At 35.1% G+C, this 16,000-nt stretch overlaps 1 protein-coding gene and 1 long non-coding RNA gene across 2 annotated transcripts; both read left to right on the top strand.

Annotated features, from left to right (window-relative positions):
• Positions 1-2,673: 2,673 nt before the first annotated feature.
• LOC104214253 (protein VAPYRIN) lies at positions 2,674-5,097 on the top strand. Its single transcript, XM_009763910.2, has 2 exons — positions 2,674-3,846; positions 4,428-5,097. The coding sequence occupies exons 1-2, from the start codon at positions 2,763-2,765 to the stop codon at positions 4,955-4,957; spliced, it is 1,614 nt and encodes a 537-aa protein (XP_009762212.1). The 5' UTR covers positions 2,674-2,762; the 3' UTR covers positions 4,958-5,097.
• A 501-nt stretch (positions 5,098-5,598) lies between these two features.
• LOC104214254 (uncharacterized) lies at positions 5,599-9,521 on the top strand. The gene is made up of 3 exons (XR_011404552.1): positions 5,599-5,893; positions 8,159-8,226; positions 9,261-9,521. It is a non-coding gene; the product is annotated as an uncharacterized lncRNA (long non-coding RNA).
• Positions 9,522-16,000: the final 6,479 nt, after the last annotated feature.

Here is a 16,000-nt window from a genome sequence, read left to right as displayed (position 1 = left end):
CCACTCGCCCAACGAGAGTGGAAATCACATACTTTGATGCGTCAGCAAAATGTGTCTAATTGACACATTTTTGAAGGACTTAAAGTGTTCAATAAATACAAATTACGGTTCTAAGTGTCTAGAGAAAAAAGTGGGACAAGTTTAGGCCTTTAGGGTACCTTTAGCTTGTAAAGGACTTTACCACATATTTGGTACCTTTAGCTTGAAAAGGACTTTACCACATATTTGGTGAATGTTTAAAAATAATTTTAGTCTCTAAAAGTTTAACAAAAGTATAAAACAAACTTACGACAGAACGTACAATTTGAAGCGTATAAAAGTTTTATCCCCTAAAGAATTACGCTTGAAGTTATTAAATTATTTTGTTAATGGATATGAAAATCAGAAACGATATTTATTTTATACCAGAAGAAGCACTCCCTCCGTTCACTTTTACTTGTCACATTTCGCCTTACGAGAGTCAAACTACATAAACTTTGACCAATGTTTTGACATATTTTTCACCATATTGATATGAGAAAAAAGTACAAATTATAGTATTTTTCGTATAATTTTTGAATATATAAAATTAAATTTTAAAATATTAAGAAAATCTAATGCAATTTAGCTTTCAAATTTAGTCAAATTAACTCTCGAAAAGCAAAACATGACAAATAAAAGTGCACAAAAAAAGTATCATACAAGATGGCAAATGCCATGTTAAGAATTTAATAGGAACTATGTCAAATTAGAAGAGATTAGATCCACCAAAAAATAGGCTACATTGTTCAAGAAATGTTATAAGATGGAAGTTAGCAACATAAAAATATATATTCATAATTTAAAAAGTTTTACAAACTTAACAAGAAATTACAACAACAATATACGTATGGGTGTTCATGGTTTGTGAAGCTTTTTGAGAAATTTATCATTTACCAAAATATATTGATGATTAAATCAAATAGTAATAAATAATTTTAAATATTTAATTAAAAATCGATTATTTTTAATATGAAATAAATTCTTTTACTTAACAAAAGAAAACAACCAATCAAACTAGGGTGTAAAGGCAAAGAATTAGATTATTATAATAGCAAATAATTAGACTAAAAATACAAACGACTAATGCGTACCATACAATTTTAGAAACTTTATATAAAAATATACGTACAAATATATATATATATATATATATATATATATATATATATATATATATAAGTATAATAGTAAATTTAAATAGCTACTTCTATAGTCGGTTTGGTGCTGTTTTTTTTTCCGGTTATTTTTTGGTTAAAACCAAAACCAAACCAAATCTGATCGATTTTTAAAAATCAAAACCAAACCAAACTAAACCTAAAAAGTATCAGTTTTTTGTCGGTGTGGTTCGGTTTTTGATTTGGTTCGATTTTTCGAGTTTTTATGAACACCCCTAAATATACCTAGTATATTTCGATATTGTGGGGTCTAGAAAGGATAAAGTATATGCAAACTTTATTCCTATCTTGTGAAGACAGAAAGATTGTTTCCCGAAAGATTCTCGGCTAAAAAAAATAATTTTCAACAGGTTTAAATAAGAAAACAACTCAAGCATTATTAAAGTATAATTAAGATGGCCAAATGAACAATTAGTAACAAACACTAGAAGAGACAAGTAAATCTTAGAACACAAACTCCAAGTTTTTCACGACTTGTTCAAGATTATATTATTTTCTTTGTTCTATGTGGAATTAAGCTTCTTCAATGAGAGACTCCTAGAAGCATCTGAAAATTTCTTACACCTTTCCCTTGTCAAATGCACAAAGTAAAAATATTTTTCTTATATGAAATCATAGAAAATATAAATTAAAATAAAATATTTCTCCTAAAGTACAATAGTAGCATCTTTCTTGATTAATGACAAAGTCAATAAAATATTAAGTAGTTTAATATAGGAATAAACTAAAAGAAGTTGTATACCTTGTACCATAAAATGCTTTGGTATATGCCGAAACGAAAAAGACATCTGAAACATAAAAAACAAGTTTTCACATTCCTCACTTTTATTTTTATTTTATTTTTGTTATCTTTCTTTTTCAGATAAAAACGAAGAATCTAAAGCTTGAAAAAAAGAGATTGTTGGGGCTATGTTTTTGAAGAATTACTACGAGAGGAATAGGAAAAGCTGAAAAACAATAAAAATAATGGGACAGTCAGATATGCTCATTCACTCCTTATGGTTTATTATTTTCCCATTCCTCATGAGAATACTTTAGTCCCACTTCATTTTCTGTATTTCATCTCCTTCAAACTTGTAGTTTATCAAGTTTTCAAAGTATGTTTTATTTAATTTAAGAAAATTTCAATAATCACCCGAACTTTTCTACATTGAACAATTCCTCCCTTCTATTCATATCAATACTCGTTCTTTCTAGCTAGTTCCCCATTTAGGAAATTTCAAAAACTATTCCTCAAATTTCCATAAGAAGATATAGTTCCTTTTGTGACACAACTGTTTCCAAGTAGTAAAACAAAGTCGGACACCGAATAGAACAAGTCTATCATTGTACTTGACACCACCAAATGGCATTTCCTCTTTATAGCTGGCCTCTTCATTCTTCCTCTTATATTTACTTCACTCCTTACTCTTCCCACCAATTCCTTTTTTCCTTCTCCACAAGGAATTATGGAACATTGAGCTATTGTAATCACAAACTCTGTACTACACTTTCTTTTGTCACGCCTAATTATTTATAATCTTGTTCAACTTTTTACGAGCACGTATAAAGTGATCATCGAAGAAGATGGATCGACTATTAAGCTTAGAACCATCAAATCTTGTGACGATAAGACTTGAACCAGGTCAAAAGTGTTCTGGAGAATTAACTCTCCGTAACGTCATGTACACCATGCCAGTGGCTTTCCGACTACAGCCAGTGAACAAGACACGTTACTCGATCCGTCCTCAATCGGGTATCATCTCACCATTAACCACAATCACATTGGAGATCATTTACCATCTCCCTCCAAACACAACTCTCCCTAATTCTTTCCCTCACTCTGATGATTCATTCCTCTTACGTAGTGTTGTTGCCCCTGGAGCTGCTATAAATAAGGACCCTTGTTCCACTTTAGACATGGTCCCAAGTGATTGGTTCACAACTAAGAAAAAACAAGTTTTCATTGATAGTGCTATTAAAATCATGTTTGTTGGTTCACCTGTATTGTGTTATCTTGTAAAAAAAGGTTATATGGATGAAATTAGGGAAGTATTAGAAAAAAGTGACCCTAATTGGAAACCAGTTGATTCAGTTGACTTTGAAGGTCAAACTTTACTTCATTTAGCTATTTCACAAAGCAGGCCTGATCTTGTACAATTGTTACTTGAATTTGGACCTAATATTGAGGCCCATAGTAAATCATGTTCAAGACCACTTGAAACAGCAGCAGCAACAGGAGAATCACTAATTGTTGAACTCTTATTAGCTAAAAAAGCAAGCACAGAAAAAACAGAGTTCTCTGCTTCTGGCCCAATACATTTAGCAGCAGGAAATGGTCATTTGGAAGTAGTAAAACTGCTTCTACTCAAAGGGGCTAATGTGAATGCACTAACAAAAGACGGGAACACGGCTTTGCACCTCGCTGTTGAAGAACGAAGGAGAGATTGTGCGCGTCTTTTGTTGGCGAATGGTGCTGGAGCTGATGTGCGGAATGCTAGGAATGGTGACACGCCTTTGCATATTGCTTCTGGTTCGGGAGATGAACAGATGGTTCGGGTTTTACTTCAAAAGGGAGCTGAGAAGAATATACGTAACAAGTATGGCAAAACGGCTTATGATGTTGCTGCTGAACATGGCCATAACAAGCTCTTTGACGCCCTCCGTTTAGGTATCAGATTTTAATTAACTCAACATACTTTTTTTTTACTCCACCTATATATAGTACATACCCACATTTTCACATTAAAAAAATATCTAAAAATAGCTACTATATATTACTCCTAGCAAATAATTTTAATTATATACATGGATCGTATAAAGAATTTTTACACTAAAAGTATATTTAACATGTAACTGTAACAAGTGATCTATCTCATTTCTCAGGCTAGTAATCCATCTTATTATATACTGATGTTACGTTCTTTAGTTATCTAGTGTATAAAGAAGTTCAACTTATGCACTTTCAGTGGATCTTTTTTTTTTTTTTTTGCATTATCAAGTCAAGATAACTTAAAATGACAATTGTTAGCAGTAGACATAATTTGATAATCTAAAAAATAAAGTAAATAACCCGATGTAACCAGTTAAAACATTTTTAGCACAAAAATTCTTTAGTGTCCATGCATATGACTTAAATCGTAAAAAATGTATTGCACCCATTGACTCTAAAAAATGACGATGACAACAACAATAATAATTATAATAATAGATTGCACTCATAGGCTCTAATTTCTTGATTTGCCACTGTAGGGGACAGCCTATGTGTGGCGGCTAGAAAAGGAGAGGTAAGAACCATACAAAGGCTGCTAGAGAATGGAGCTAACATAAATGGACGTGACCAACACGGTTGGACTGCATTGCACAGGGCATGTTTCAAAGGAAGAATAGAAGCTGTAAAGGCATTAATAGACCATGGAATTGATGTAAATGCAAGGGATGAAGATGGATACAGTGGATTGCACTGTGCAGTGGAATCTGGTCATGTTGATGTAGCCGAGTTGCTAATTAAAAAAGGTGCAGACATTGAGTCAAGAACTAGTAAAGGGATTACTGCATTGCAAATTGCAGAGTCACTTCATTATTCTGGTCTCACTAGAGTACTCATGCAAGGAAGTGTAGTTAAAGAACAAGTTGGGACAATGGAGATAAATTTTGTGAAATCATCTGGGAAAATGGCTGTTAAAGATATAGAAATTGGGAATGTCAAGAAAAGATCTATTAATAAATCAAGAGTTCGGAGGAGTAGCTTTGATAGAACTGTTCCATTGGCTGTTGTGTGATAAATTCTTGAAGCTAAATGAACTGAAAATTCCATTATTTGTTGAGGAAAGAATGTTTCATTCTCTTGTTGATTTGGGCGATCGGAGTAGATATTATATAAAAGAACAGCTGAGTGCACTAAAATCTATTATGTGTAAAATTGTCAGATTCGTCCAGTCATCAGTAGTAAGTTATTAGGTTTTAATAATTGTAGTTTCTCTATTCCAACGCCAATATCTTCCACTTTTCGCCTATTGTTGTTGTATCTGCTTGTTGGATGGTTGTTACTTATTATATTGTATCGTATTGTTACTTTAAATACAATATTTATTTTGATTGTTACTTAAATTTTATTGAATCGTATCATTAAATCCGTCATTAAGTGACGATTAAAAATGTCATTTTATGTAACAACCGACTTGATGTGGTCGCATAATTACTATTGTGACCCACAAAGCTGACGTGGGAGACACATCAAATGCCACAGTGGACGCACTACAAAAAAACGAGTAAATTGCGGAGGTTTATTTGCAATTTGCATAATTTTGCGGCAATTTATTAGACCCCACAATATTATACAATTTACGAGGAATATAAACTTCTGCAACCCTAAAATAATAGCGCATAATTTATTTTACACTCCCTCCTTTTCCTCCCAACCTTTTCGGTCTAGAAACTTCTGCCTTTCACAGATACTTCATAGACTCTTTCTCTCTCCGCATGAAGTCTTTGAATTGAAATTCTCTCTATGCAATATTTAGGGATTATGCAAGCTTGAAGAAACATGATTTGATAAAACCAGAACGTGTTTACTTGTCAAAAAAAAGGTCAGAGTCACATTAATTTTGCTTGAATCTTGACGAATAGAGGAAGTTCTGTTCATCAAAGAAATCTTACAAGTTTTACAGTGGAAAGAATCACATAATAGCCAAGCAAACCACTTATCAAACACAAAGGTTATTCCCGGTTCTTCCTATTTGTATTTTGGCTTTGGATTCATTATTAATTTATGTTAGATGCTTTTGGATTCAGCCACTAAATCCTCTCACTTACCATTTTATCCAGATGAAACCTAGCAATTTTGCTGTTGTGAATAGTTTAATCGTGAAGTTGAAGGGCAATTCTTATATATCCCCAAAAGAAAAAAAAACTGCCCTATTAGGATCTTAACCATGATTAGGATAATGAATATTTTCATACATTTTCCCAATTACTACTTGTGTTAGATGCCTTTTGATTTGTTACCAAAATTTTCCTTTCTTCATTATTAATTGAAGTATTTTTTTAATAGTTGTGAATAATTTTAAAAGTATATATGCACTTTTGTACATGCACGTATGGTAAATCGTAAGAGAAGTTTTCTTTTTTTACTTATTCTTTGCTAAATATTGGTTAACTTTGCTGAAATTCTAAGGATTTGAAATGTAGTACTTTTTTTCTTACAATCACTATGCATTTTTTTCTTACTTTTGGTTGATCCTTAAAAAATCTAAAACCACACTTACTATTTAGAGTTTTGACATTGAAATTACCCTATTTGTGTAGGTATAATGTTTTAAAGTTGGCCAGGTCCTTATACTGTTCAGAATTTCTTTTTTACTTTTTTTTTTCTTTTTTTCTTTTATTGTTTTAGGTAAGTAATTTAGAAAATTTGGATTACATGATGGAAAATCTGTTCCAGGCTAGTTTCTTCTATTTCTGGGTTTTTGAATTTGATTATAGGCACAAAATTTTGCTTAACATCTAAGAATCATTCACTTTTACTTTTCTCTCATGGAGTTTGATTTGAAAAATAAAAACTGAATCTGACGTTCTCTATATTTGTAATTCTGCTTTATTTTAGTTTTGTAACGACCCAACCGGTCATTTCATGTATCATATCCCCTCTTTCCCCGTTTCTGCTTCTTCATGTGTTGTTCAGTTGTATTTCACCATATCATGTTGGTTGTGTTATGTTCGGAGTGGTCTTAGAGTGGGATGAGACACTTAGTTTCTTATTTAGAAGCTTAAGTTGGAAAAGTCATCCGGATGTTGACTTATGAGTAGAAGGTCTTGGATGTGAATTCTGATGGTTCGGATAGCTTTGTTAGGTGATTTTGGACTTATGAGCGTGTTCAGAATGTATTTTGGAGGTCTGTGATATATTTAGACTTGAATTGGCGAAATTGGAAATTGGCGTTTTTTGGTCGGCAGTGAAAATTTTGATATAGGGGTCAGAATAGAATTCCGAAAATTGGAATAGGTCCGTTGTGTTATTTGTGATGTGTGCGCAAAATTTCAGGTCATTCGGATGTAGTTTGATAGGTTTTGTATCATTTGCGGAATTCGAAAGTTTTGAAATCCTTAGGCTTGAATTCGAGGTCGATTTGGTGTTTCGATGTTGTTTTGAGTGTTCCGAAGGTTGGAATAAGTTGGAATGGTGTTATGTGACTTGTTTGTATTTTTGGTTGAGGTCCCGGGGGTCCTCGGAATGATTTCGAAAAGTTTGAACTTGAGAAATTGCAGCTGGTGCTGCTGCCTCTGTCATATCTACACCTGCGGATTGACGATCGCAGGTGCGAGCTCCGCAAGAGTGAAAAAAGCCGCAGGTGCGTGGAGGACCGCAAGTGCGGCTTGGTGAACGACATCTGCGATGCCGCAGGAGCGGTAAGGCGACCGTATATGCGAGGGTTGTAATGTTAAGTGAAATCTGCAAAAGCGGATATATTTCCGCAGAAGTGGAAGCGCAGGTGCGCTTATGGGATCGCAGGTGCGGAATCCTTGGGGCAGAAAGTATATAAGCTCCCTTTCGTGAATTTCAATTATTTTTCCATCATTTTTGGACGATTTTAGGCTTCAAGCTGTGATTTCAAGAGAGAATCAAGTGTTTTCAGAGAGGTAAGCTACTTGGGTCTTGTATCTTATGTTTATGGTTATTATTCCATTGTTTAATTATGAAATTAGTGGGAAAATTTGAGAAGAAATTGGGAGACTAGGGCTTGAAATTGGAGAGTTTAAATTGGGGATTTGAGGGGTCATTTGAGGTTCAATTTTGATGATTTTGGTATGTATAGACTCGTGAGAGGATAATGATTCTAGTGTTGTGATTTTTATCGAATTTCGAGACGTGAGCCCGGGGGTCGGGTTTGGCCAATTTCGAGAATTTTGATTTAATTTGATAATTTTTGTGTAGGCTTTGTTCCTTTGGCATGTATTGATGATATCATTCTAATTTTGGATAGATTCGGGGCGATTCGAGGCCTAGTCGAGAGGCAAGGGCATTGCGGAGTAGATTTTCGTCTGGTTGGAGGTAAGTAACGATTGTAAATCTAGACCTGAGGGTATAAAACCTCAGAATTTTGTACTATTTTGATAAATAAGGTGACGCACATACTAGGTGACGAGCGTGCACTTGCAAAGATTGTGACTTGGTCCGTCCCATGACAACTGTATAGTTGCATATTTCAATAAACTCTATATGATATCTATGTGTTTACAAATAAATTTGTTAACTTGGGCTGAATGCCATGTTTGGGGCCTTGTGTCGTACTGTTTGGACCCTCAAGTGATATTTTACTACTATCATCACACCGTTTGGATTCGAAAGCATATCCTTAGTCATGATTTTTACTTGTTTATTGTTTGATTCAGTTTCATTACTCTACTTTTAAATATATAAAAACTGTTTGGGCTGAGTTCCCTGATTTTTTTACTGAAATGCCCGAATGGCTGTGAGGTTGATGACTGAGAGAGGGCGAGGGCCTAATGGTGAGGATTATATATTTATGGATCGGGTTGCACGCCGCAGCGGTATATATATATATATATATATGTGTGTGTGTGTGTGTGTGTGTGTGTGTGTATTGGGCTTCACGCTGCAGCGATATAGCATCTGGGATGTAGGAGCCCCTCCGGAGTCTGCACATCCCCAGTGAGTGCAGTCGACTATATATTTATGGATCGGGCTGCACGCCGCAACAGTTATTGTGAGATATCTATTGAGCGGGCGTGCTGAGTGTGAGTGTTGGTTGATGAGAATTGAGTCACGAGTGACTGAGAGGCTTGTCGAGGGTCTTGTTTATGAAATTAATATTTTCACTCTTCTTTTATACTGAGCCTCTATTGAAAATGTTGAACAAATGCTTTAAATAACTTTCATTGAAATTGAAGATTTTGCGAGATGTTCGAAATTTAATTACCGATTTGATCTTGCTATTCCCACTGAGGTTTTTATGTTATGAATTGTATATAATTTTAAATGCTCGTCACTTCACTCAGCCTTTATTTATAATTGTTACTTACTGAGTTGGCGTACTCACGTTACTCCCTGCGCCTTCTGTGCAGATCCAAGCGCCAGAGCATCCCAGTGAGAGCTGATCTTTCCTTTAGAGCATTTTCAGAGTTAGCAAGCTAGCTGCACGGTGTCCGCAGCCTTGCCTTTCTCTTTCCTATCTATTAGTATTTATTTTTATCAGACTCATCTTGTATTGAGCATGCAGTGTCAGATTGTATTTTAGTGACTCATGACTAGTGACACCGGGGTCGGGCAGTGTTTGATGTTTTGCATATTTGTTTCCGCTTGTTTTGAAATGTTTTAAATGAAAGATTTGTGATAATATCTGATTAGTAAATGAATTAAGAAAAAGACATGTTTTACGTTATAATTGTCGAATCGACTTGCCTAGTACTGCGAGCGGCGCCACCACAACCGAGGTGATTTAGGGTCGTGACAAGTTTTCAATTTGTCAAATATTTTTCCGTTTCGAGTTTAATTTTTGTTGTTTTGATCAAATAGGACAGGGAGACTGATTTATCGAAAAATATAGTAGAAGATTTTGGAATTCTATCGATATCAGAGGTAAGAAATTTATTTTTGTATATTCCAATACTATTATTCACTTCTTCCACATATAGCAGAACCGAGAATCTATTGGAAATAGTCTCTCTATCCTCACAAGGTAGGGGTAAGATCTACGTACACACCACCCTCCCCAGACCCCACAGTGTGAGATAATACTGGGTATATTGTTGTTGTTGTTCTACAGATAGTAGAAGATTTTGTACGTTTCAATTTATTTTTAAGTATTTTTTGTTCTTTCAAGTTGTTTAGTAATGTGTACGTCTTTAGTTCTCGAAATAATTTTAGATAGAAATAGTTCCTTCAGATAAACTGTAAGTTATTTAGTAATGTGCAAGTCTTTAGTCCACAAATAACCTCAGATATACTTATAAATAGTGTTGGACAAGAGTTGCTTCATATTTTTGCTTCTTTTTTCCCTGGTTTATAGGAGTTTTCCGTAATTTCTATCTTCTATGAGATTTCTATATTTATAGGTCACATATTTTCTTATACAGTAAAGGATTTTCAATGACAGATTTTTTCTTGGGATATCAATTTATGAGTATTGAAACTAATGACAGGTACAAATCAAATTATTATATTTTAGATCAAGGACTTTGCCTTACTAATTTCTCCAAATTAGATTCTTTTCGACAAATATTTTAGAGTAAAATGTTTCCTTTTTGATAACTTACAGTGAATCTATTTTCTATCATGATGCTTATAGTTTGTTGACTTCCATGTCTTTGAATCTACTTATTATTGTTGGGACATATGATTATGACTATGCAAATACATTTTTTGTTTGGGGATTTTCAAGTTTGGTAGTGTTTATGATTATAGATGGCTTTTGTTTTATGTATTTATTGCTTCATAGTTAATATTATGTAGTATAATAATAGAGAACTGATATTTTTTATTTATATTCTGAAAGGTTTATCAGCTGCACTTGAAAGTTAATACTTTCCTATGAATAAATCTTGTTTTAGAAAGACAAGGAACACCAATGAATATTTGTTTGGTTTAAATCAGTTATTAGATTTTGCATTTGCTAATGTTATTGTAGGAGATAGAATAAAATGACCTTGTCCTAAATGTGGATTCGCAAAGTGGCAGACTAGAGATGTAGCGCTCGATCATTTGATTTGCAAACCATTCCTTCAAAATTATGTCACTTGGAGTATTCATGGTGAAAGAAATGTATTGCCTAATTCTATAAATATTGAGGTTATACAAGATACATTACCTCCTGAAAATCCTGTAGAATTATTGATCAATGAAGCATTTGGGGGCCTAAGACACGATGGGGTTGATGTAGGTCCGTCACAAGTAGTGGGTAGTGAAGAAAGGTTAAATAATGATCCTGCTTCAAATGACAAAAACTTTTTCGAATTGCATAGAGATGGAAGTCAAGAATTGTATGAAGGGTATACTCAAAACTAGAATTGTTATCAAAATTGTATCATATAAAGTGTTTGTCTTGGCTAAGTGACAAGGAAATGACCATGATACTAGATTTGTTGAGGGACGCATTTACATTTTCACGAATCCCTGATTCTTTTTATGAGGCCAAATAAAATCATCAGTAAGCTTTGTCTTGATTATATCAAGATAGATGCTTGTCCAAATGATTGTATGTTGTTTTGGGGGAATGATGCTAATGATCAGGAAACATGTAAGTATTATCACACTTCTAGATAGAAGCATAACAAGAAGAGAAATGAAGATCTTGTGTCTGATACAGGTAAGAAGAAAACCAAGAAGCCTGCAAAGATTTTGTTTTACTTTTCATTAAAACTAAGGCTGCAGAAATTGTTCATGTGCTCTAAAATATACAAATACATGAGATGGCATACTGAGGATAGTAACAAAGATGGAATCATGAGGCATCCTAGAGATGGTGAGGCATGAAAGAGGTCTGATACAATTTTCTTGAATTTGTTTTTGAACCTCAGAATGTTCGGCTAGGACTAGCTAGTGATGGCATCAATCCTTTTGGCACGATGAGTACTAATTATAACATTTGGCCAGTTGAAGCAAATCATGTATTTTTTTGAAAATTTACATTGAAATGCATAAACATATGATTATCCACTTACATAATTGACTGAAATGTATCTTATTGTTAGAACACGTGTAAAAAGAATACTGAAAATCGGAAGAAATAAACAGTTCCACACACCGGTGACTCCAAACCTAATTCTAGAAGAAGCGCTGAAATGGTGTAAGATGTCACTTCATTTATCTTACTTTACTATTAAAATTTTAGATTATGTATCTATTTCTTTTACTTTAGTTATCAGACTTATTTTTGTTTTCATACATAGATGGCTGAGACAGGGAGAAAGCCTAGACAAGCACACTTTATCTCGCTACACATACGAAAAAAGATGGATCAAACTGGTGAATCAATAGGTTCTGCTCCTGCCTTCACTTCCCGGAGGAATCCTATCATTCATGGTGAAGATATCGTATAATAAGAAATTACTTAAGTCATCGATTCGAATCCTGTCCCCACTGATAAGTGTGGATTTTGACTACTTATTAGCACCTTTTTGCTTTTGTTTTAGTCCGAAAATATTAATTTATATTCCCGAAATTAATAAAAGTGTGCAAATTGCAAGAATGTTGGAAGTTGTAGCTCCCATGATGAAATCCGACTCAAAAAATAGTGTTCAGAATCACAAGGCAAGAAGGGGCGCATAACTTAAGAAGTACGGTTCGCAGAAGGATATCTATGGCCGCAGATCAAGTGCAAGAGCCCATGAGTATTTTAGCTAATGTGCAGACTACACGTGAATTGTGCGGCTGCAAAACAAGGTTTGCATTGACAAATGATTCAAAGCTCAGAGAGTGTGCAAAAGACCAAGATGTGAATCTTGCCTGAAGTGCGAACCACACAAGAATTGTGCGGGTGCAAAAGATGCTTTGCATCCGCAGACCAAAATTGTGCGGTTGCGGAATTCAAGACCTTGCCAGCTGAAGAAATCTGCGGACCGCACATGGAATTGTGCGATCGCAGAACCTCTCAAGGGGAATTTTTGTTAATAAATATTTGGCCACTATAAATAGACGAGATTTACATTGTTAGGTCAAGTTTCGAAGTTTGAGCTGTTGTAGCTGCTATAATTTGCTATTTTAGGAAGTTTGTGACTATTTTAGTGTTTAAAGATTATATTTTATCATTTTAATCTTAGATTATGAGTCTAATTAGTATTTCTTCATTTTTTCACTATGAGTAGCTAGATTATTACTAGAGTTGTGACCCAAACCTAGTGTGTAAACCATATGGGTACTTAATTTAATATTTGTTTATGATTGGATGTTGATTATTTAGCCTAGTTTATGCTTTAATTTTTGAATTAATTATTGCAAACATTAATTCATGCATTTTTTACTTGATCTTTACTTGAGAAAGAGGGACTTAATCTAGGATAACTTGACTAACAAAGAATTGAGCTAATTAAGAGGTTGATTAGTCTAACCAAAGGGTTCAAAATAGAGATAGTGAGAACACGACTTGAGCTCATATCAACTATTTAGTTTGAGACCCATTTGGGCTTGAGAAAGCCAATTTGGGCAAAATTCACTCTTTGATCAAGACGTATTGAGTGGGCAATGTAAAGTTGAGAACTATAATACACCTCAATAAATAAAACAAGTGTTAACGTATTTAAACCGTTAGGAAAACACCTAGGTTAATGTCACATCCCTAGGCTTTTTAACTATTTGAAAAAACATCAAAAATAATATTTTGCTTTTTAGTTTCTTCTCTTAGCTTATAATTGTTAGAGTAAAAGTAGAATTAGAGATCAAAACCAATTGTTTGGAAGTGCAATTTAGTTTTTCCATTTGCTTTCATCAAGTGTATACCCCTAACACCCATTGTAGCTCCCTATGGAAATCGACTCCGACTCTTGTTGGGTACTATTCTTCCAACGATCATTTCCACTCACTATTGGGTGCGTAGAATGTGGATCAATTTTTGTCGTCATTGCTGGTGAGTTAAAATAGTGTTAGCTATATATTTGGATTTGTTTTTGGAATATATTCTTTTCCTTCCGTGTTACTAACTTGTATGAGAAATTTTAGGTACAACCATGCTAGCAAACAATAATCTCGGAAATGTGCCATTAGGGGATGTGGATGGCAAGGATGAGCAAGTTGAGGAGGTACCTCTTGAACCTCAAGCCAACCGAAGAGGCGGGGTGCCTCATGACAATGTGTCCGCTCTACCCCCACCTCTACCACGAGCGGCTCCACGCCGGGTAGTACCCAATGAAGGAAATGCTAGTGAAATAGTCCCTCCCCATATTAGGATGGGCAACTTTCATATCACCAATGTGATGCTCATTTTGCTTGAGCAACGTGGTTTCTTCACCGGTACTCCAACTCAAAATGCTTATAAACATTTGAAAGGGTTTGTGGATACTTGCTGGGCAAGTAAGCAAACGAATGTCTCCGAGGATGCATTGAGGCTAAGGCTTTTTCCATTCTCTCTATGGGGAAAAGCTTTAGATTGGTTGGAATGATTGTCGAACTATTCAATTCACACTTGGAATGAGTTAGCCGAAAAATTTATTGCTAAGTTTTTCTCTCCTGGAAACATGGCTACACTTCAATAATGTCCCAACAACGATATGATGGAAAACATGATTCAACAAACATTCTATTGTGGGATTAACACAACCAACAAATGCATAGTAAATCAAGTAGCCAGTAGGAACTTCATGACTACACCTTATGCAAAGGCATGTGAGATTTTGGCAATCCCGGACGAATGTTCCACAAGGTGATCCGTGGACTTGTTGATCAATGTGATTGTGGATGAAACAAGTGTTGTGATGAAATATTGATGATACATTGGAGGCTGTCTTGCTCAACTTTGATGATGAAGAGATGAAGGGCTTCATGGAATGTGTGAACTCTTTGCAAGGAATGGGGTCGTACATTTATGAACCCCGCAAATTTTCCTTGGATCCTGAAAATAGGACAGCTCCTCCTACAAAGCCTTCAATTGAAGAGCCTCCTATCTTGGAGTTGAAGGCATTGCCTCCACATATTCGATATGAATTTCTTGGTGCTTTTTCTACTTTATCGACTATTCTTTCCTCTTGTTTGACTAACGTGCAGGTAGACTCTACATTGGCGGTGCTACAAAGGAGGAAGAAGGCTATTGGATGGACATTGGCGGATATCGGGGGTTAAACCCTGCATTTTGCATGCACAAGATTAACTTGGAAGAAGGTGCCAAACCATCTATTAAACATCAAAGGAGACTCAATGAAGCCATGAAATAAGTTGTCCAAAAGGAGATAATTAAGTGGTTGGATGCCGGGGTTATCTACCCCATTTTTGATAATTCGTGGACTTTTCTGGTTTAATGTATCCCAAAGAAAGGGGGCATGACGGTGGTCACCAATGATAAGAATGAGTTGATTCCTACAAGAATAGTGACCGGATGGAGAGTGTGTATGGACTATAGTAAGCTCAACAAAGTCACAAGGAATGACAATTTTCCACTTCCCTTCCTAGATCAAATGCTTGATAGATTGGCCAGTCGTGCTTTCTATTGTTTTCTTGATGGGTATTCCAGCTACAACCAAATTCTTATTGCTCCAGAGTATCAAGATAAAACTACCTTTACATGTCCTTATGGTACTTTCACCTTCAAGCAGATGCTATTTGGGTTGTGCAATGCACCAACAACTTTCCAAAGGTGTACGCTGGCGATCTTCAATGACATGGTGAAGGATTACTTTGAAGTCTTCATGGATGACTTCTCGGTGGTCGGGAACTCTTTTGATGATTGTCTTGCAAACTTGGATAAAGTGTTGGCAAGATGTGAAGAAACAAATTTGGTGCTATATTGGGAGATATGTCATTTCATGGTCGAGGAAGGCATCGTCCTTGGCCACAAGATCTCAAAGAATGGCATTGAAGTCGACAAGGCAAAGATTGAGGTGATTTCTAAACTTCCACGTCCAACTTCGGTGAAAGGCGTGTAGAGTTTCTTAGGTCACTCGAGATTTTACCGGCGTTTCATTAAGGATTTCTCTAAAATGGTAAAATCGTTGTGCAAGCTTTTGGAGAAAGATGCTAAGTTCCACTTCAACGATGATTGCATGAGAGCTTTTGAATTGCTAAATTTCAAGTTGACTACTACTCCCATTATCACCGCTCCAAATTGTAGTGTTCCTTTTGAGCTCATGTGCGATGCAAGTGTAGCAGTAGGGGCTATTTT

Source organism: Nicotiana sylvestris, chromosome 12 (assembly GCF_000393655.2).
Source record: "Nicotiana sylvestris chromosome 12, ASM39365v2, whole genome shotgun sequence".
Lineage (NCBI taxonomy): Eukaryota > Viridiplantae > Streptophyta > Magnoliopsida > Solanales > Solanaceae > Nicotiana > Nicotiana sylvestris.
This window is presented reverse-complemented; position numbering and strand designations above follow the sequence as displayed.

Excerpts from the sequence above, each read along its gene's own strand:
- LOC104214253 (XM_009763910.2), top strand. The coding sequence starts at position 2,763 with ATGGATCGACTATTAAGCTTAGAACCATCAAATCTTGTGACGATAAGA. Across the intron at positions 3,847-4,427 it reads CTTTGACGCCCTCCGTTTAG|GGGACAGCCTATGTGTGGCG; the intron begins GTATCAGATTTT and ends TTGCCACTGTAG.